The sequence below is a fragment of the Pipistrellus kuhlii genome, unplaced genomic scaffold, assembly GCF_014108245.1.
Source record: "Pipistrellus kuhlii isolate mPipKuh1 unplaced genomic scaffold, mPipKuh1.p scaffold_m20_p_12, whole genome shotgun sequence".
Lineage (NCBI taxonomy): Eukaryota > Metazoa > Chordata > Mammalia > Chiroptera > Vespertilionidae > Pipistrellus > Pipistrellus kuhlii.
The window spans coordinates 6,700,916-6,718,827 of NW_023425427.1; the positions used below are offsets into that span (position 1 = coordinate 6,700,916).

At 41.0% G+C, this 17,912-nt stretch overlaps 1 protein-coding gene across 6 annotated transcripts in view; it reads left to right on the forward strand.

Annotated features, from left to right (window-relative positions):
- Window positions 1-17,912, forward strand: part of SUSD1 (sushi domain containing 1) — a 77,273-nt gene that overhangs the window by 15,878 nt on the left and 43,483 nt on the right. For 5 of the 6 annotated variants that reach the window (XM_045579913.1, XM_045579914.1, XM_045579911.1 and 2 more), the window contains exons 4-5: window positions 8,672-8,824; window positions 9,446-9,625. In XM_045579913.1, coding sequence (XP_045435869.1) covers window positions 8,672-8,824; window positions 9,446-9,625 — 333 coding nt within the window. The remainder of the gene's footprint in view (window positions 1-8,671; window positions 8,825-9,445; window positions 9,626-17,912) is intronic. The other variant, XM_045579916.1, reaches the window with a different exon arrangement.

Consider the following 17,912-nt stretch of genomic DNA (forward strand, 5'->3'; position numbering starts at 1 on the left):
CCGGGAGGTCAGAGCACTCACTGCTCCTATTGCACCTCCCACAGAAGTAAGTGAAGAGTAACTTTTGGAACCTCAGTAGCTTAGAGGGTCAGATTTCTGGGCATACGTTGGTTGAATACAATGGGGTGGGTCAAAACCCTCCTAATTTTTCAGTGGCCCCTGCATTATCTGCCCTCTACTTACATCCTGCCATGATAGTATAGCTCTTTGGTTTTCTTAGAAAAATCTTTGAATTGTGATGAAGAGAAAAGGCAGGAAGGGACTGCTGATTCTAAGATGGGTTTGTACAGACCTAATGACTGCTTAAAAGCTTTATTATTTAAAGGTTTCCAGGGAAAAGAAAGGGAGAGGAGAACATGGCTTCTTACCCAGAACCACAGGTCCTGATGCTCTGATTCATTCTCCCTCTTGACCTGTACCAAGGTGAAGATCCCTCCAAGGGTCCATTTGATCCATTCTTGTCACAGATGAGCACATTCCTTCAGAAAAGGCATCTGATAATATCCTGTTGTTTTAGGTAGCAAATTCCCTGCCACATGATTGCAGAAGCCCAGTGTTGCAGGATTAAACTAGGTGGGTTTAAAAAAACAGGTACCAATTACCTTAGCTGATTTGGCTCAGTGGATAGCGCATTGGCCTGCAGATTGAAAGGTCCTGGGTTCAATTCTGGTGAAGGGCACATGCCTGGGTAGTGGGCTCCATCCCCAGTGTGGAAGGCAGCCGATCAGTGGTTCTCTCTCATCATTGATGTTTTTATCTCTCTCTCCCTCTCCCTTTCTCTCTGAAATCAGTAGAGGAGGGGGGGAAAAGAGGCAGCAATTAAAAAAAATAATAAAGTACCAATTTAAAACAACCTTACAAGATGATGAAGATCTGGCATTCAGGTCATTCGATACACATATCTCATGCTCTTCTGTGTGCTAAGGCTATGCTAGCGAGAGGAGATACAGGCAGCTCATTTCAGGATAAAGTATCAATGATATAGGTAAGCAAAGGGTGCTTACTGAAAGCCATAATCCACAGGGGCACTGTGGGAAGTGCGGAAGGGAATGGAAACCTTACTGGAGGACATGATATCTGAAATTATGTTTTCAAGGTTGTGGAATTTGCCAGGAAAAAAAAAGTTTTAAAATATGTTTTATTTATTTTAGAGAGAAAAAGAAAGGAAGGGTGAGGGAGAGAGGAGGAGGAGGAGAAGGCGGAGGAGAGAGAGAGAGGAACATGAGTGAGATACATTAATGGAGCCCGCAACCCTGCCTGACTGAAATTGGAAATTGAACCGGTGACCTTCCGGTGCATGGCTGATGCTCAACCATTGAGCCACACCAGCCGGACACCAGGAAAACCTTTTATAACTATATCACTATAGTTCTCAAGGATATAGTCTACTTTTAAAAAGTAGGGGGGAAAAACATTCATGCAAGGGTTAAATAATTGTCAGCCTAATAAGAACCAATCCTCCTGGAATAATAAACCGGATCTCAGCCCTGCTTCTATCAATATTTATTCTACTTCTACTAATTATTTAGTGACCTTTCTTCTTTAAAAAAAATTGAGATATAATACACATACCACAAAGTTCACCCTTTTGAAGTATACAGTTCAGTGGCTTTTAGTATATTCACAAAGCTGTGCAACAATCACCGCTGTTAAATTTTATACCATCATCTCCCCTCAAAGAAGTCCACTGACAATCCTTCATTCATATGACATTTCCTCCTGAGGTCTCCACTTATCGCTTGGCGTCAGCTGATGGGTTACTTCTCTTGATGCTACTGAAAGTCAGAATCACAGTTGCCACAGGCTGTGGATATTAGCTGGGGCAGAGGCTTAGCAAGTTTTGGGGTATCAGCAGTTAGCAAGCGTTTGCCTGGAACCACAGGATGTGAGTCAGAGCTCTCGCATTAGGAGAATCCTGTGACCAGATGTTTCTCATGCTTGGCAGAGCTCAGGTCAAATTCAGGGGCTGGCTGCAGGTAGCCCCTTTGGCTGTCACCAAGGACGGATGGCGAATGGGTGCACGGGTTCTAGTGCAGGGTTCTAGTTGTGGAGAAACTGCAGATGTTCTGACCCCCAGGGCTGCCCCTGAATGACTCCAGGGGTTCATGGAACCTTTGCCATGTGCCACACCCAGAGGAAGAAGCTCTGGGGCACTTCCAGGGTGAGAGTGCTTTCACTTGGGTGGGACGAGGCTAAGTAGAGAGAGAGAGAGGAGACTGCTGTGGAAATAAGGCCTGGGGCTGGCATTCTCCAGCCCATGGGGCCTTGGGAAAGAACCTGGGGTATCCATATCCTAAGGTTTGAGTAATGAGCAAGAAAGTGAGGGGAATGTTAGCCTGCAAGCGAGAACTCAGGGATGCCCCCCTCGCTCCCAAAGAGGGCAATGGTGCTAACTTAGTCAAGTCCTCTGACGTTTTGAGATGCAGCTTTGGTGTAACTATATTTTGATCTAGAGTTCACGACCTGAACACTTAAGGCCAGTGTATTTATCGTATGTAAATTCTAAATCTCTTAAGAAATAGTAGGGATAGATATATAATACCTTTTAAATTAATTGTACAGGATTTATTATATGGCTGTTCTATGCTACTTAACGGATATTCCCCATCCCTACTGGGGTTGTTTTGTTTTTTTTCTATTGTGAGAAATGCTCTAATGTTCAATCTTGTACTTACATCCTTACAAATAATTATCTCCCTATTATACATTCTGAAAGATGGTTTCTGTGCCAAGGGTACACATTTTACATTTCAATACGTAGTGCCAGACTGCCTTCCAGAAAGTTCACAGCAATATTCTCTCTGACTGCTACTCACTTCATGAAGGTGTTCCAATTCTTCATATCCTTGCCAACACCGGACAATATTAATAAATGGTGTGCATTTAAAAGTCCTGATTTTAAATGAGTGTATGTTTTCCTCTAACGTGGCTCCCCACATTAAGATACAGGCTTCCAAGCTTAATCTGGCATTTGAGCAGGGAAGGTGGCAGGAAAGAAAATAAATGCATTCACTTTCCAAGTTGTGAGGGAATAATTTTTGTCTCGTCTTACTTCGTGGAGTTAGGAGGGTCTGGTTCTTAGATGTCGATATGGAGAAAAGTTGGCTTTGAGAGCATTTCCATGAACCTGAAGGTTCTGGAATGCATTTTTCTCGTTGGGTCCATGCTAAGTCATCATATTTCAAAGGCTTCTCAGGACAAGGGCTTGTGTTGGAGGGGCAGTCACAGGCTCGCTTCTTCTTAAACGTTTGCCTCTTTGGCCCTCTTGTTCCAGCTAAGGGCCCTTTGGGTGGGTTTTCTGCTCCGTCTTGGAGCAGTCAAGTCCAGTGGAACAAGCCATGTGACCACTCCCCAGATCCTCTCACAGGGCTCAGGCGTGGCTCAGGCTCAGGTATGAAGGAGTGGCGTGTGCCCCAGGCAGATCTGAGTCAATAGAGAGGCAAGGCCCAGTCGTGTATTAACTAACAAGTCTTGAGGACTTACGGGCTGCTAGGTACTGTGCTAAGTGCTTTCCACACATTTTATTTAGTCCCCACAGAAAACCCACTATAATTAGCTTCATTTTGCAGACGTGGTTTAGGAAGGTTAAGGCACAGACATTAGTACATCTCGTAAGTAGCATGAGGAGTTCTCAAACCTGGGTCTTTCTGACTTTCAAACCCATGCTAATAGTTGAAAGGGCTAAGTATAGAACCCCAGGGCCCTGGGACCAGGTCAGAGTGTCCTGTTCAGTTTTGTTACTTTCTAGCAAGAAATTGTTCTGCTGCGGATAAGGTTAAATATTCCAATATATAGAATAGGACCGAGGAAATTTCCCCCCATTGATTAGTTAAGTATGTTAATAAGGTTGCTTAGAACTCTTTTTCTAAGGAACATGTACAGCCTTGGAGACCCCATGGAATTTATCAGTGTGTGGAGAAGTTGTTCTGATAAGCTTAACAGGTTCATCCAACCAAGATTCTAGAATGGGTGAGAAAAGGGATCGTTTGTGAGCATAAAAGGTAACAAGGGATTAGAAGTTAAAATCATGCATATTCATCTCAGTGATACATAGTGGATATATCTAGGCTTCATTAAAGCAGTGGATGATATCTTTGACAATGTCTCTGGATGAGGAATTATTGATTGGATGGTTATATACAATTATCAATAGATTATAATGGGAGAGACAGTGTTACATAGTGGTTAAGAATATGGTCTCTGGCCCTAGCTGGTTTGGCTCAGTGGATACTTGGCCTGTGACTGAAGGATCCTGGATTCGATTCTGGTCATGGGACATGCCTGAGTTGAGGGCTCGATCCTAAGTGGGGCTTGTGTAGGTGGCAGCCAATCAATGATTCTCTCTCTCCCTCTCCCTTCTTCTCTGAAACTGATGTTTCTTTCTCTCTCTCCCTCTCCCTTCTTCTCTGAAATACATACATACATATATATACATATATATACATATATATATATGTGTGTATACTGTATATATATATATATATATATATATATATATATATATATATATATATATATATGTAAAATGGGGTAACAATAGCATCGGCCTCACTAGGTTATTTTGAAGAGGAAATAAGATGGAAATAATCAGTAATAAGTAATGAGAGTTTAGAACAATGCCTGGTATGTGTAAGATGACATGCAGGAATAGTTATTAACAATCATAACAATTATTTTTTAACATGTCCTTATTGACTTCGGAGAGGGAGAGGGAGAAGGAGAGGGAGAGGGAGAGAGAGGGGGAGAGGGAGAGGGAGAGGGAGAGGGAGAGGGAGAGGGAGAGGGAGAGGGAGAGGGAGAGGGAGAGAGGAGGGAGAGGGAGAGGGAGAGGGAGAGGGAGAGGAGAGAGGGAGAGGGAGAGGGAGAGGGAGAGGGAGAGGGAGAGGGAGAGGGAGAGGGAGAGGGAGAGGGAGAGGGAGAGAGAGAAACATTAGTGATGAGAGAGAACCATCGATCAACTGACTCCTGTATGCTCCCTTCTAGGGATCATGCTCACAACCCGGGCATGTGCCCTGACTGGGAATCAAACCATGACCTCCTGGTTCATGGGTCAATGCTCAACCACTGCACCACATCATCTGGGCATAATGATTATTGTTATGAGGTTGTTGACTGTACACAAAGCAAACTGATTAATGACTGTAGTGACTTATATTCAGCACTGATCAGAACCTAGGAACTCCAAGACTTTTCCATGCCACTGCTGCTTAGCCACATTTTTGCCCTGTAGTTATTTGTACTATTTATTTTTAGAACTCTACTTAAAAAAAGAAAAAAGAAAAAAAAGACAACCATCGATTCCCACTATCTTTTGAGGAGTCTGGAACAGGTGGGCAGGCTGGAAAATGATTTCTGTGACAAAGCCAAACGTACACACTTTACAAATTCCTCAATGGGATAAAAAAAAATCTTGATAAGTTAAAACGATGGATCAAATCTAGAAACATGTTGTATTCTGCCGTGTTGAAATCATCTCTAAAATTTGTCTTAGAGAATGAACTTATTTATTTTTAAAAAAAATATGTTCTTATTGATTTTAGAGAGAGAAAAGAAGGGAGAGGGAAAGAGAAAGAAACATTGATGTGAGAGAGACACATTGATCGATTGCCTCCTGGGGACCAAACCAAAACATGGCATATGCCCTAACTGGGCATCAAACGGGCGACCTTTTGGTGCACGGATGATACTCAACCATCTGAGGCCAGAGCTATTTGATGGTATTTTTATTTTAAGAATCCTTTCTTAACAATTGCCAAAAGTATCATGGTTTTATTATCAACAGTTGTTGAACCCTAAGTGTTACTTGTTTCATTTCTCAGCACTTCTTGTTGTGTTTTATTATGTCTTTCTCTTTCTTGACTTTGTTTATTCTGATGTTTTTCGCTGGCTGCAATATTTTCTCAAAATCTTTTCCAGAAAAGAAATGTCAATGCTATGATACCTGGTATCACTCATGGTCTGAAAGGTCATTCCTTTGTTTAAATATAGCATGATGTTCTGCTCCATTTTTCTTAGAACTCTGTCAACATTTCTCCTTTGCTATCTAGCATTTAGTGTTTCAGACAGGAAGTCCTAGGTCAGATGGGTTCTCTTTCCCTCATATATTACTGTTCCTTTCCCTCAGAGAGTAATACTTTCTTTCCTTATTCTATGAAATTCAGAATTACTTTCTTTTTTTTTTTTTTAACATTCAGACTTGTTTGTTGTAAAAGCTATTTGGATTTGAATACATAAACTGAGGATTTTTAAAAATATTAATTCTTATACATTTACTCCATTCTCTTCTGCAATTCCTCTTAAATGAATACTGATGGTTGCCAAGTGGAATGGGGGTGGTGTGGGGAGATGGTAAAAAGGAATACAGAACAGTATAAAAAGTATAATTTAAAAAAAATTAAATGGATATTAACTATTTTGGATTTATCTTCATGTGTTTTTTTTTGTTCTATACTCTGTCTATTTATTTTTCTATATGTTTTTGGAGAATTCCTCAAATTGGAATTTGCACATTTATTTTTCAGCATTGACTGAGCTATTATTCAGTGCCTCCACTGATTGAGTTTTTATTTTTGGCGTTCATATTTTGTTTTTAATTTTCTAAGTCTTTAGAGTTAGGTCCAGAGCAGGCACAATGTAACTTCTGCCCTGTCCTATTTTTTTTTTTTTTATTGACACAGTTTCTTCTAATCTTGTTTGCACTTCTGCATCTCTTAGTTATCTACTACCAGTACTATATTATTTCTAGTCTCCTGACTCCCAAATCTAGTGGCTTAAAACAGCAATTTTATTATTTCTCACAATTCCATGGCTAGGTAGTTTCATCACGTGTGTAGACACGTTCAGCTGGTGGCTGGCCTGAGCTGGCAGGTAAGAAAAGGCCTCTCCCATGTCTGGGGCCCTCGTGCTGATGGTCAGTTCTCCTCTATGTGGCCCTCTCTTCAGCTGGAGTCTCATCCTACGGCCTCTCTGAGTGGGCTTTCTCCCAAGTAGAATAGCCTGGATTTCCTAACAGCATGGCCACTAGATTCTAAGAGAGAGAAAGAAGCTGCCAGGTGTCTTCAGAGTTAGTCCAGAGCAGGCACAATGTGACTTCTGCCCTGTCCTATTGGCCACAGCAAGTCCCACGGCCAGCCCAAGGGAGCCACACACTCGTGATGGGAGGAGTGGCATGCGAGAAAGGGAGAAGAAAAATTGTTGCCAGCCATCTTTGAAGACAGTCTCCCACAAAGAGTTCCCTAAAGTTTGAAGCACAAAATGTGTAGGTGGCTCAGAATTGGTAGTTTTTCCCCTGAAATCTACATAATTTTATTAACCAGTGTCACCCCAGTAAATTCAAGAAGAATAATAAAAACATTGGTAGCTTGTATGGGCTCCTTCAGCAATTGAGTGAATGACTGGTTCCCAAACAATGACCAATGGGTGATGAAGTATTCATTGGTGTAAGACCCAAGAACGAACAAAGAAAAAAGGATATAGTGAATTTCAGTAAAATCCCAAACAAATGTAAAAGAATTTTGAGATTATTTTCTTCCTTCTTTTAGGAAATTATGTTGCTCATAGTTTTTTTGGGGGGAAAATACGTATTTCTGTCAAAATAGAATATTGGCTGCCCCATACTAGTGTCAGTCCTCCCAAAATGGCTGGTCTCTGAAATCCCAGACTTCCTCTAGTCATGCTGCGCCCTGTCCGCTGCCCCCCTTATGGTTCTTGCATAGATTTTGGGAAATGTGCCACCTCCTTTAAGGTGCTTTGTTTCTCCAAGTAAAATTGGTGTATGTGTTGCTGAGGTAATTCTTAAGTCTGCAGTTTTGTTCTCTCAGCCAGATCAGGGTGGGGCTGGGGGCTGCTGACTGGCAGAGAGGAATCTTTTTCAGACTCTGGATTACTTACCCCTGTACTTGCTACTTCCCATAATCCTTAGTCAGGGGGAGTCTGCCAAGAAGCCCGGCTTTCCTTTCTCGAAGCCTGTTTTAAGGCCCTGCTATCTTGGTAAATTTAGTGAGATCCTTCTGAAGTGTCTCTTTACTGGCTTACTATCCTATGTTCATTTTTGAAAACATTTTTTCACTCTTGTCTAAATTATTTCATATTTGTAGTTCTTTAGATATTTTTAGTATGAGGTTGAGGCCATTCTTATTTTATAGTACCAGTAACTGAATTTTTAAATTCTCATCTTTTTATATGAAGATATGTTTTTATTGATTTGAGAGAGGGGAAGGAAGAGAGAGAGAGAAACACCTAAGTGAGAAACATTGATTGGTTGCTTCCCCTACTAGTCCTGACTGGGAATCCAACACACCACCTTCTGACATACAGGAGGATGCTCCGACCACCTGAGCCACCTAGCCAGGGCTGACATTTATTAACATACTCTTTTTTTTTTTAAATTCATTTGACTTGGTCTCAGACAGTTGGGGATGGATGGCTGTTGGTTTTTCTAAATCCCCAGAACAAGGTCACAAGTACTTCTGAGCACCTCTGAGTGAAGGATACCTGAGAAGACCCCTTAAAAAAGTAAAAATAAAATTCATGATACTTTTGCACACAAATGCACCCATTTGTAAGTGTAGACTGAGAATGTGAAAAATGGTGGTCACAATGTCATTCCCCCTCCCTCACTTTTTCTTCTTTCTGTTTTTCTCTCCCTCTCCTATTTGGGATGGGTCTCAAGACATAGATGAGTGTGAGGTGTCCGGCCTGTGTGGGCAGGGAGGACGGTGTGTGAACACTCATGGGAGCTTTGAATGCTACTGTATGGATGGATACTTGCCAGAGAGTGGCCCCGAGCCTTTCCACCCGACCAGAGATGCCACGTCATGCACAGGTGGGTTTCTGCGGAAGAACGCTCGGAAAGGGAGTTCCCGTTGGTGGTGATTTTCTGCAGCCCTCACCTCTGTCTGTGGGTCTCTGTTGGGGAGGTAGGTAGAGATTATTACAACCTATGAGATAACCAAATCACCTAATGAAGATAGAAGGGGCTATGTTAAAAAGCTAAATTACTAAACTTTGGGAATTTTTAGCAGTTAATAGATATTTTGATGGTAACCATTAGGTTAGCTTGTAAAATGTTAGGCTGATCTGGTAAGGACGAGCATCTCAAAAGTGACCCTGAAAATGATAAAGGCATATATATCTGAAGGTGTTTTGCAATCTAAAATTTTCACTTCACTGGATTAGGATTCTTTTTAGTTAGTTTGTGTTAGTGAAGGTTGATTGCCGAATTTGTTCAGCTTTGTGCAAGTATAGATGCCATTGCCTATGGCAGGTCAGAAGACTGAAGAGAGATCATCATTGGAAATATGCGCAAAAGTCATGTGGAAATGAACCAGCCTATTTAGCATGTGGCTGGGATCTGTGTGTGTAGGGAGGGGGAATGGGGTAGTGGTAGAGATTATGAATTTTGGAAATTCACAGAATAATGCATTTGACATTCATTTATTTGCAGAAATAGACTGTGGCACTCCTCCTGAGGTCCCAGATGCCTATATTATAGGCAATTATACCTCTGGGCCTGGCAGCCAGATTCGTTATGCTTGCAAAGAGGGGTTTTTCAGTGGCCCAGAAGATATAGTTTCAAGCTGCACAGCCTTGGGCACATGGGAGTACCCCAAATTAAACTGCCAAGGTGAGTTTTCCAAAGGTTCGGGTTCACGGCTTATACCATATTGAGATTTTCATAGTTCTCTCTTCAATTTCTCCTTGGGCTGGTGGATGAATGGAATAAACCCAATAATTCCTCCCCCCGCCCCAATAGGTTTTTAGTTAATTCCAGGAATAGTATCCTCTATCATCTGCAAATAATGATAATCCCATCTTCTATTTTTCAACTTTTAAAAAAGTTATGTTTTTCTCTTGATCACTTGGCTAGTGTTTTCAGAACAAAAATTTAAATGTCTGTGTTGACTTTGAATATTCTTGTCTTATTCCTGGCTTTCATGAGTGGTTTCACTGATGCTCTTGGATTTTGATGTTATGTATATCTTTATTGTTGCTGTTAATCTTCACCCAAGGATATTTTTTCCCATTGATTTTTTAGAGGGAGTAGAAGGGAGGGGGAGAGACAGAGAAAGAGACACATGGATTGGCTGCCTCCTACACACCCTTCCATGCTCCTGACCAGGGTGGGGGATTGAGCCTGAAACCTAGATATGTGCCCTTGACCAGAGTTGAACCCGAGATCTTTCAGTCCGTGTGCCAATGCTCTATCCACTGAGCCAGACTGGCTAGGACTATGTACACTGAGTGGCCATATTATTATGATCTCTGAACGTATAATAATCTGGCCACTCAGTGTCTGTATATATGGATATGTGTGTGTGTGTGTGTGTGTGTATGTCTGTGTGTATGTATGTGTATGTGTGTGTGTGTGTGTGTGTGTGTGTATGAATTTTTTTTTTTTTTTTTAGAGTCTGGGTGCATGAATTCGTGCATGGGTGAGGTCCAGCCAGCCTAGCCAGGGGGAAGGGACATGGGCGGTTAGCTGGCCTGCCTGCTGGTCAAACTCCTGATTGAGGGGACAATTTGCATATTAGCCTTTTATTATATAGGATATACACTCCCAAATATCTATCAATAGGAAATTGGTTAAATAAATCAAGGCTTATACATAAAATGGAATATTTTATAGCCAATAAAAATTATGTTGGAAAAAATATTTATTGACATAGGTTAAGTATTCATAGTATATTGCTAAGTTGCAAATTATATGAATAATATAATCTGAATTTTGAAATAGTTCATATATGCTTATGAAAAAGTTTAGAAGTCTATACATCAAAGTATTAACAGTGGTGCCCTGGCCAGTTTTGCTCAGTGGAGCAGACTGAAAGGTTGTGGGTTTGATTACCAGTCAAGGGCACATACCTCGATCCCTGGCCTGGGGTGGGTGTAAATGGGAGGTGACCAATTGATGTGCCTCTCTCATATCAATTTCTCTCTCTCCATTTCTCTTCCCTCCTCTCCATTCTCTCTCTCTCAAAAAAAAATATCAATGGATGAGGATTTAGAAAAATGTTAACAGTGGTAATTTGCACTGTGGGTGGGTAGGTCCTGGATGATTTTTTATATCTTATGTACTTTCTGTATTGAAGGAATTTTTAACATATAACAAAGCTTAGTTTTTATTGAATTTATTGTATAGCTAAGTAACTCAGTGATGTGCTTGGCTGAGTTAATCCTTTTGCTACTCTGATTTGTAATTTCAGGCTCTACACACATTTTAATAGTTAATTATCATCCTGGGGCATAAGAAATTCTAAAAGTATATTTTAGCTCTAACATCTTTCAATAAATCAATTAAAATGCAGAACTTAGATTAAAATGTGACATAACGCACATCAAAGCACTCCCTAAAGATTTATACAGGAAACCCCAACTAAAACAATTTGTATTATACTTTAAAAGTTGGATTTCCATCTGGATTATTGGACTGAGAATACAGAAGGTTAGATAGAGCGTGCTTGTTATATTCCTCTGAGAACTGTTATTTAGAAGATCTTCCCTTCTTTCCCGCCCCTAATAACTGCTCTCTGCCTGCTGACACCCTCCTCCGCCTCCCCCATGCCACCACATGGCTGAGGCTTCTCAGAGCGGTGTCTGCCCCTCTCTAAGCACACCCTCTCTTACTTACCCTCCAGTCTGCGTGGGGCCTCTGGGATCTGGGCCCTGTGCCAGCCAGCACTGTATTTTTAGCTCATATGAAGCCGCAGGAATTGGGAATTCCACTAGGAACACAAGCAGACTGTGAACTTGGATGCTGTGGAGGAGCAGGTACTTGTGAAGGGAGCAGCTGTGATTACAGATGGCAGCGTTTGTGGCCCAGAACAGGCTTTCCCGACAGAGAAGGTACAGTTGGTGGACCTGTTGTTCACGTTCTTCCAGTTTCTGTGTCCTCGGTGGCTGTGCTGCCTTGGCACGGGAGCCTGTGACAAGGGTCCCCCATCCCACCGGGCCTCAGAGCTGGAAGTGAGGATGACAGGTCCCTTGGTCTCTTCTTCTTTGAAAAAAATTTTTTTTAATATATATATTTATTTATTTATAAAATTTATTATATTTTATTGTTTAAAGAATTACAAATGGTATATTTTTATTGATTTCAAAGAGGAAGGGAGAGGGAGAGAGAGATGGAAACATCAATGATAGAATCATCAATTGGCTGCCTCCTGAGTGCCCCCTACTGGGGATTAAGCCTGCAACCCTGGCATGTGCCCTAACTGGGCATCGAACCATGATCTCCTGGTTCATAGGTTGACACTCAACCACTGAGCCACACCGGCTGAGCTGTGGTCTCATCTTTCACGTAGGTAGAACTTGATGGAAATATGTGGCTGAAAGGATAGTATTTCTACCTTGCATTTCCTACATTTTGTTATAGTTACTACTTTTTTAATTTTCAGAAAAAGATGCAAGTTATGAGTGGCAGCTTAAATACCAACCAAGCCAGGAGCTAGGTGAGAGAATCACTTGGTCCATGTTACCATTAACAACAAAATGGAGTCTGGTTCTCCTGTTACATACGATAGATCCTGTGACTAAGAAAGTCTGGAGTTGGGAGGAGAGAAGACAGCTAAGCCATTGTGCTATCCAGGGGCACACCTAAATTTATGTGAGGAGGACAAGCAAAGACGAAGAGAGTTCCAATGGGGACATGGGTGGCTCCATGGAGGTGGGGGTCTTGGTGCTCTTCCCTGTGAGGTGTTTGCTTCCTGTGTGAGAGTCCATGGAGGAAGGGTGGTTTGTATAATAGTATGGGCACACCGTGGGAGGGTTCTGGGGACACCTGTCATCCAGATGTGCCCCCTATCTTATGGGCCACATCTTCCTTTCAAGCTGGGAATTCTTACTGAACAGTTCTCTTAAGAATCCACTTTGAGGCTTGCCCACTCCAGCCCATTGCCCAGGAATGCATCTCTTAAAACATAAATTGAATTATTCTCTCTCCTCACTTAAAACTCTTCTAAAAACATGGGAATGGCCACTTTATTTAGAATAGAATCCAAGCTCTTATTCATGGACCCAAAAGTCAACAGGGGTTTGACCGCTTGTCTTTTCTGCGGGTTACATCTCCCATCACCCTTTCCCAGCCAACACGCCAGACTCTGACTGACTTCAGGGCCTTTGCACGTGCTTTTCCTCTACTTGACATACCAGCCTCCTTACGTTTCTTATTTATAGTAAAATACGTGTAATATAAAACTTGAACCATTTGTAAGTGTGCAATTCAGTAGCATTAAATACGTTCATCATGTCGTGCAACCATTTTCAGAATGTTTTCATTATCCTAAACAGAAACTTTGTGCCCATTAAATAATAACTTATGACTCCTGTCTCCCTCTGGCCCCTGGTAACTTCTGTCATACCTTCTGGCTCTGTGAATTTGTATTCTAGGTACCTGATGTATGTGGACTTATACAATATCTATCCTTTGGGCTTATTTGACATCACATAATGTTTTCAAGGTGCATCCATGTTGTAGCATGTGTCAGAACTTCAGTCCTTTTAAAGGCTGACTATGATTTTATGGTATGTGTAGACTACCTTTTGTTTATTCATTCATCTGTTGACAAGGTCTCCCTGCTCTTAGCATTATTCTCATCTTTCAGTTTTTAGCTTTAGATGCCATCTCTGATATTATTTTCTTTCTTAGCACACAACGTGTAAGTATATTATAATTATTTTTGTGGTTTATATCAGTCTACCCTGTAGATCTGGGAGCACAGCGACCATGTAATCTTCTTCAGCAGGTTCTGTCCTGCACCTGGCACAGTGCCTGGCATACCTGAGGCTTGTGGATACATCCTGTTTTTCTGTGATGTCAGTGGTTACTTCTCCACTTTCGTTTCTGATTTTATTTATTTGGGTCCTCTCTGTTTCTTGATGAGTCTGGTTAACAATTCAATTTTATTTATCCTTTTGAAGAACCAGCTTTTTGTTTCATTGCTTTTTAAATTTTTTTTAATTAAATATAACGGTATTTTATAGATTTTTAACAGAGAGAAAGGGAGAGAGATAGAGAGATAGAAACATCGATGAGAGAGAAACATCGACCAGCTGCCTCTTGCACACCCCCTACCGGGGATGTGCCCACAACCAAAGTACATACTCTTGACCGGAATCGAACCTGGGACCTTTCAGTCCGCAGACCGACGCTCTACCACTGAGCCAAACTGGCTTCAGCTCATTGCTTTTTTTGTTTGTTTTTTGTTTGTTTTGTTTTTAGTCTCTGTTATTTATTTCTGCTCTAATCTTTATTATTTCCTTCCTTCTACTTACTTTGGGCTTTTCTTGTTGTTCTCTTTCTAGTTCTCTAAGTTGTAGGGTTAAATAATTTATTGTTGATTTCTCTTGTTTTTTTAAGGTACTTCACTCTCAAGACTGCTTTTGCTGTGTTCCAGAGATTTTGGGTTGTTGTGTGTTCATTTTCATTTGTTTCCAGAAAGTTTTTGATTTCTTTCTTGATCTCATTAGTAACTTATTCATTGTGCAATAACATGCTATTAAGCCTTCAGGTGTTTTAATGTTTTGGGGTGTTTTTACTGTAGTTGATTTCTAATTTCATTTCAATGTGATCTGAGCAGATGCTTGATATTATTTAAATCTTCTTAACTTGTAGAGACTTGTTTTGTGTCCTAACATGTGGTCTATCTTTGTGAATGATCCATGCGCACTTGAAAAGAATGTATATTCTGCTGTTTTGGGGTGAAATGTTTGATAAATGTCAATTAAATCTTTTTGATCCAGTGTGTTCTTTAAAGTCACTGTTTCCTTGTTTATGGATGCATTCTGAACCCCCCTCAAAAGGTGGTGCAGACAAAGGCAGACATTGTGGTACTGATTCTTGCATGGCTGCCCCAGTTTATTCTGTGGCAATTCAATTCCTGTCAAGAGCATGAACCTCAGTTGAAGGCTTGATCCCTGGCCCCAGTTGGGGCACGGATTGGGGCATGTGCGGAGGCAACCAGTTGATGTGTCTCTCTCATCAGTGTTTCTCTTTCTCTTTCTTTATCCCCCTCCTTTCCACTCTGTCTACAAATCAATGAAAAAAATATTCTTGGGTGAGGATTAACAAAAATAAAATAAATTTCAAGATCTTTCTGAAACTTCCTATCATAAAGTGGGAAGGTCAACAATTCTTCAGCTTTCACTACCTAATAGATTGGTTTTTGACTCATATAGTCTATTTACAACTGGAATGTTAAAATGAAGAATTTTAATGATTTAAAAAGAAAAAAGAAGATTCATATGTATTAAACTCTATTGTTACAGTTTCTGAAAGGTTTAGATTCTATTTCCATACTAGATACTATTTGTTGACAATAAATGTTATGGAAATTTTTCTTTTGTTTTTCTCCAAATGAGCTTTCTCTATGTGAAGGAAATGTATTGTTAGTCGAGGCTAAGTTTGTGGAAGACTTTAGAATATAGAGTACATCAAAAAATATTTTTTCTTTCATTGCCTAAGGCAAATGGACTCTTTTGGTGCTAATGAGCTCATTAGCTTAGTCTCAGCAGTTAATAAGCTACTCTTGGGAATCTGCTTTTGTGGCACACTGAAACCCTCCCATTTTCCTTTGATGGTTATGATAACATTTGCTAAGTTCAAGTTGCCACAGATTGAGACATTAGATTTCAGCCTCCAACATGGATGATATATGTAATTTAGTGCCCAAGTGATCCCGGAATGAGGGTCAAATTATACTGGCCAAATTTGAAACATGCCAAAAAATGCATGACATTGTGTCATAAAGTTACACTTTGACCCATTCTTTAGCATATTTTTTACATATAAATATCACTGAGATTCATGTTCACAATATTAATTACTCACATGAATACAGGGATATTGAAAAATATTGGATATAGACACAGCCCACAAAGAGCTTACCATTAAGAGGAGAAGAGAAAATTTTTACAAATGAAATAAGTGAAGTAAGTATAGGTAAAAGTGCTCAATTATCGGATCCAGGGGATCAATATAGATCCTCGTGGAGTCGACCTAGACTCTTACAACCTACCACATTATACTAATTTCCAGGTGTTACATAAAGCTGCTGATTTTAGAAGGTTAGAGACTTCCTTCTATTATTGCTGAGCAAAGAAGGCAACTGACTTTAATGGGATTTTCTTCAGTTTTCATCCTTGTTTCTGTTCCTTTGCCAAAGCTTTTCATCTAGCAGTTTATTTGTCAGGGATGGTTGTGTGTGTTTTCCAGTCAAGATCAGTATGTGAAATAGGTCTATCATTTATTTCTCCAGCAGTTGGCAAAATGCCTGCCTCAATTTATAGACCTTATTGGTATCTTTTTCCTCTTCTTTCTCAGCTTAGTCTTTATTGGTCTCTAAAACAGTATTAGATAAATCCTTTTATTACTACGTGTGCTCTGTCACCAGCTACCTTATTGAGCTGACTGTATGATAAGCAGCAGGCACTGTGGGTGATGTTGGTGATACAGTGAGTCATTGATTAGATGCCAGATTTCCTTCTGGAATATTTTCTCGGGTAGAGTAGTAAAGCTAGCCATGTGGGCAAACATTTTCATCTTCGAGATATGAAATAAAGTTACAATATAAATGTGATCCTTGAAACTGGCACAGCACAACCCTCTTCCATCACCCCAGGGAGAACTGTTTTGAAGTCAATCATTTGAATAAAATCACAGATAATAGAATAGTAAGGAAATATTCCCAGCCATGTTCATAATTAGTGGACTGTATTCCTGATGCAGTTCCAAACATTACTTAATGATATAATTAGCCAGACAAACGTGTGCTTTAATGAATGCATATGCAGCACAAGGTTTGTGCTGCTTATTATTTTCTTTCCTTTGGATAGAAACTGTTTTTATTATTATTGTTATTCTTTTTTGTTAATCCTCATCCAAGGATATTTTTTTCACTGATTTTAGAGAGAGTGGGAAGGGGATGGGGGAGAGAGAGAAGCATCTATGTGAGAGAGACACATCAACTGGTTGCCTCCTTTACGTGACTCCTTGAACCTGCAACCCAGGTATGTTCCCTTAACTGGGAATCGAACCTGTGACCCTTCTGTGCATAGGCTGATGCTCTAATCATTGAACCACAACTGCCAGGGCTCCTTGTGAGGGTAAGAGTCTGTGGTTTTCATGTAGAACTAAATTTTCATTACCTATTGCAGCCTCATTGGATTGATTTTTGATTATTTCTTAACTAGAGGCCCAGTGCACACAATTCATGCACTAGGGGGTGGGGTGTCCCTCAGCCGTGCCTGCACCCTCTCCAATCTGGGATCCTTGAGGGACATCCCTCTCACAATCCACGATTGCTGGCTCTTAACCACTCACCTGCCTTCCTGCCTGATTGCCCCTAACTACTCCCCTGCCAGTCTGATTGGCCCCCAGCTGCCCTCTCCTGCAGGCCTGATTGCCCCAAACTGTCCTCTTCTGCCAGCCTGATTGCCCCCAACTGCCCTCCCCTACCAGCCATCTTGTGGTAGCCATCTTGTGACAATGTGGGGATGGCCATCTTTTGATGACATGAGGGCGCGAGGGCCATCTAGGCTTTTATTAATATAGATAGGAGTCATCTGCTTTCTCGGGTACCTTTTGGTCTGAGTAGAAGTGGCAGTGTTGAGATTGAGAAGCCATGGGTGCCCTGAAAGAATGCTTTTTAAAATATATATATTTTTATTGATTTCAGAGAGGAAGGGAGAGGAAAAGAGACAGAGATACAAACATCAATGATGAGAGAGAATCATGGATTGGCTGCCTCCTGCAAGTCCCCCACTGGGGATTGAGCCCACAACCTGGGCATGTGCCCTTGACCAGAATCAAACCTGGGACTTTTCAGTTCACAGGCCGGCACTCTACCCACTAAGCCAAACTGGCTAGGGCTTACCTATGGAGGGTTCTCTCTTTTCCACATCCAGCGTGGCTAGAG